The 3,418-nt window shown below is 32.8% G+C and overlaps 1 protein-coding gene across 1 annotated transcript; it reads right to left on the reverse strand.

Moving 5' to 3' along the window:
* Positions 1 to 279: 279 nt before the first annotated feature.
* LOC123893742 lies at positions 280 to 2,903 on the reverse strand. Its single transcript, XM_045943543.1, has one exon. It carries the CDS (start codon positions 1,833 to 1,835, stop codon positions 924 to 926), a length of 912 nt encoding a protein of 303 aa, XP_045799499.1. The 5' UTR covers positions 1,836 to 2,903; the 3' UTR covers positions 280 to 923.
* Positions 2,904 to 3,418: the final 515 nt, after the last annotated feature.

The following is a 3,418-nucleotide window of genomic DNA, read 5'->3' on the forward strand; positions in this document are numbered from 1 at the left end:
CAAATTGACATGAGTGAGCTCATGAACGATGGTTGACCAAAAAAAAAAATTTATTTTTAGTTTTAGTCCACTAGACCGTCTAATCTAATTCGAAGTTAGTTCTGACATAAAGTTGTTTCAATCATCTCCCACTCGATTGTTGTTACGATAATCGAACTGTAATTTTAACATCTAATTTGTTTGCATTATTCATCTCATAATCTTATGCATATGGCGCTGGTCGAACTTCGAATTACCTCAGTAAATTTCCCTCTTTTCTATAAGTTTTCCTTCTTTTTTTTTAAGGTTTTTTTTACCCTGGCTGATGTGTTGGCATCAGATTATATTGTTGTAATAAAAAGGATAAAGGAATATTCTCCAAGAAGTTGCCATTTCTCATTAAATAAAGTTCCATATTGATATTGATATTTATATAAAACAATGCACTATCCAATGGGATTGCTTTTCTCTGACTTTGTGGCGGGAAAGTTAAGTAACTTTCAGCAAATGTTGTTCTTTTAAATTGGTTCTTGACAAAACCGTTTTTAAAAGATTTTCTTTTAAATCGGTTCTTGACCAAACTGTTTTTAAAAAGATTTTTCTTTTTATTTTTAAACCTTGGATGGATGTTATGCTCTGATACCAGATTTTTCTTGCTAGGTAGCTGCATTTGCGGAAGGTAATCTTTCGAGGGTCTTTTGAATCCTTGAGAGATTTAAGTCTCTTTGGAGACATTTTTGAAAACTTCTAATGTCGTCTTCATCATATGTTTGGGTTTGTGATGCCCATTCTATAGTGCCTTCAAGGCGCTCTATATTATACTTAACCACATCATAGAATCCGTAGATATGTGTGGGGTCTCTTTCTAGAATCATTTTTAGAGTTTTTTGGTATTCTCTTAACTCTAATTCTAAAATGTATGCCCAAGTTGCTCCAGGCATCTCTTAGATTTTTCTATCTAAATTTTGGACTTGTAAGGATAGTCCTTCTATTGAACTATGTAGCTTACTTAGCTCTTTTTGTTCTGAGATATAAAAATCTCTTTTGGGTGGTGTTATTCTAAGGCTTTTGCTTCTAAATAACGATTTGTCTTCTGTTTCCTCAAACAGATCTCTGTCAGCTTCTATTAAAGAACAACTATTCCTTGCTAGGCTTCTGAATATAGGTGACTTTAGAGTCACTATAGGTGCAAACAATTCGTCAATATGAATTGTGTCTTTTCCTTTGAATTCTATACTATGATGTGAATTACTCAAGGCATAGTTAATTCTATAGTAAATGGTAAAGGGGTGATTACCTTTTTTCATAAAATTTTTGTTTTTCATTTTATAATGAAAAACTATAGATCTATCAAGATCCTTATCTTTTAGGGATAAACCAATTTGTAAATTTATATCAAATTTGATTTTACCATATTTTAGATTGCAATTTCCTTTTGCAATTGTTGCTTGATCTGTGTCTAGAATTCTAGAGTCTTTTAAAGCTATTTCTAGAGGTGAATTAATACCTTTCATAAAAGTACTTTTAATTAAAATCTGAATGGTTGATATATGAATATAACCAATTTTAGATCTTTCATTTTCTGAAAAGGTTTTAATTCTTTCTTTAAGTTGAGTTGTATCTATAGTAGATATAACTATATTTCCATGAGTAGAATCAATGGGAATTGCTTCTTCTCCTGTCATTATTCCAAATTTCAGAATATTTTTTCTTGAGAAAATATTTTTGAACATGTTATATTTTCTTTTGAAATTTTCTTCTGCAGTTAAAGATAATTCTGCACTTTCTATTTTATTATTACAGATAGCATCTGTGTGATAGCTAGATGTTTCTTCGAAATATGATACTTCAGTCATATTGATCTTTGAAATATTTTAACATGTATTTGAACATTATTTAAACAGAACTTTGATATTCTATAGTATTGAAAGATGTTAAATAAATTTAACATAAACATGTTTATACCTGATTTGATATTCTTGAATTTGATTTTGAATTGATGACTTTCGTCTTTGTTATCAGTCCACTACGACCGTCTATGATTCTTTCGAATTTTGATTTGTGAACGCTCCAGAGTATTACCTCAACGTTCTGATAGCTCCAGAGTATTACCTCAACTATCAACACTAAAATTCTAAGATTTTAGGAGAAATGAAAAACTTCATTCAAACTTAATTTCATTCTGATTACAAACGAGCATCAAGGCTCTTATTTATAGCGGAGTAGGACTCACAAGTGGTTCACATGTCCCTATCCGTGACAGCTATTAAAGCAAAAGAAAAACGCACTAAAGAAAACGGACAAACAATAATTTACATAAAGTAGATGCCTTAGTGATAAGGCAGTCTTATCCGACCCTACATAGTGGGTGGCTGCTTTTCTTTGTCTGCCACTACATTGTGATGTGTTGTTTTTCACTGAGTGCTTCTTTGTCGTTTTGTGCCGACGATTTTGGCGGACAGATTTCACACACGTGTCCTTTGTAACTTTGTGTAAAATTTCTACACAGTTCTTCTCTAATTACCATGGGTAGTTTTGTGTAGTCTTCCTTTAGCTGGTCAACTCTTTCTTCAAGATTTTTAACAGCCTGTAAATCTTTCTCCTTGGCTGGCTTTCTGGAATCGCTGTAAACGACTGTTGATGGATCGTCGTAAACAACCCTGTAGTTTGTTTGCTGGGTTAACCTGGTAACCTTTTGTCTGAAGTGTTTCATCTGTGCAATGTAACTGGCTGGGTGCCATTCATTTTTCTCTTTCGACATAGTTGGATATGTCTTGTTTGATATCCCTATTTTGATGAGATATTGTGGTTTTATAGTTAAATCCAGAGTAATTTCATCGTACCATGGATATGTTGAATCAATTTGAAGGAATATTTCTTTTCCTTTGGCAAAGAGATTGTTGAATTTTTGTACTAGGTTTTGAAGTTCTCCTGGAAAGTATTTGAGTTCTCCAAAACTTCTTTGTTCTTTTTCTTCGAGATAAATTGTGCTGATCAATCCATTTTGAAAGAATGATAGACAAAGCTGATTGTCTATTCCTGGAAGTAGGACCGTTTTTGAACATCCATACTTGTTTGTTGGGTAGAAGCAATCTGTAGAGAATTCTTCTATATAGTTATTTATCCATTTCCATCTAAGACTAAACTCTGTGAAAGTTGGGTCTGCTAAGTGGAATGTTTTTTGATGTTCTAGCTGGCGGATTTTATCAATTGACAGCTTCTTTTTTGACTCCATTGTTGAAGATCTTTGGATATCTTTTGCTGCTGTAATTTCCTTGTAAGGACCGTAAAGAGCTTGTTCTGCTTCTTTAATGGTTTTGTAGCCTTTGTGGCGTACATTTTTTCCGATGATGTGCTGTTTTGCTATTGCCCATTTTCTGTAGATCCCTTTCATTGGACCATCGAAAATGACATAAGCTTCGAACTTTCCCATTTCATT

This window comes from Trifolium pratense, linkage group LG7 (assembly GCF_020283565.1).
Source record: "Trifolium pratense cultivar HEN17-A07 linkage group LG7, ARS_RC_1.1, whole genome shotgun sequence".
In the NCBI taxonomy this organism is placed as follows: domain Eukaryota; kingdom Viridiplantae; phylum Streptophyta; class Magnoliopsida; order Fabales; family Fabaceae; genus Trifolium; species Trifolium pratense.

What these genes read in the sequence shown, in the direction of transcription:
- LOC123893742 (XM_045943543.1), bottom strand. Translation starts at nt 1,835, where the DNA reads ATGACTGAAGTATCATATTTCGAAGAAACATCTAGCTATCACACAGAT.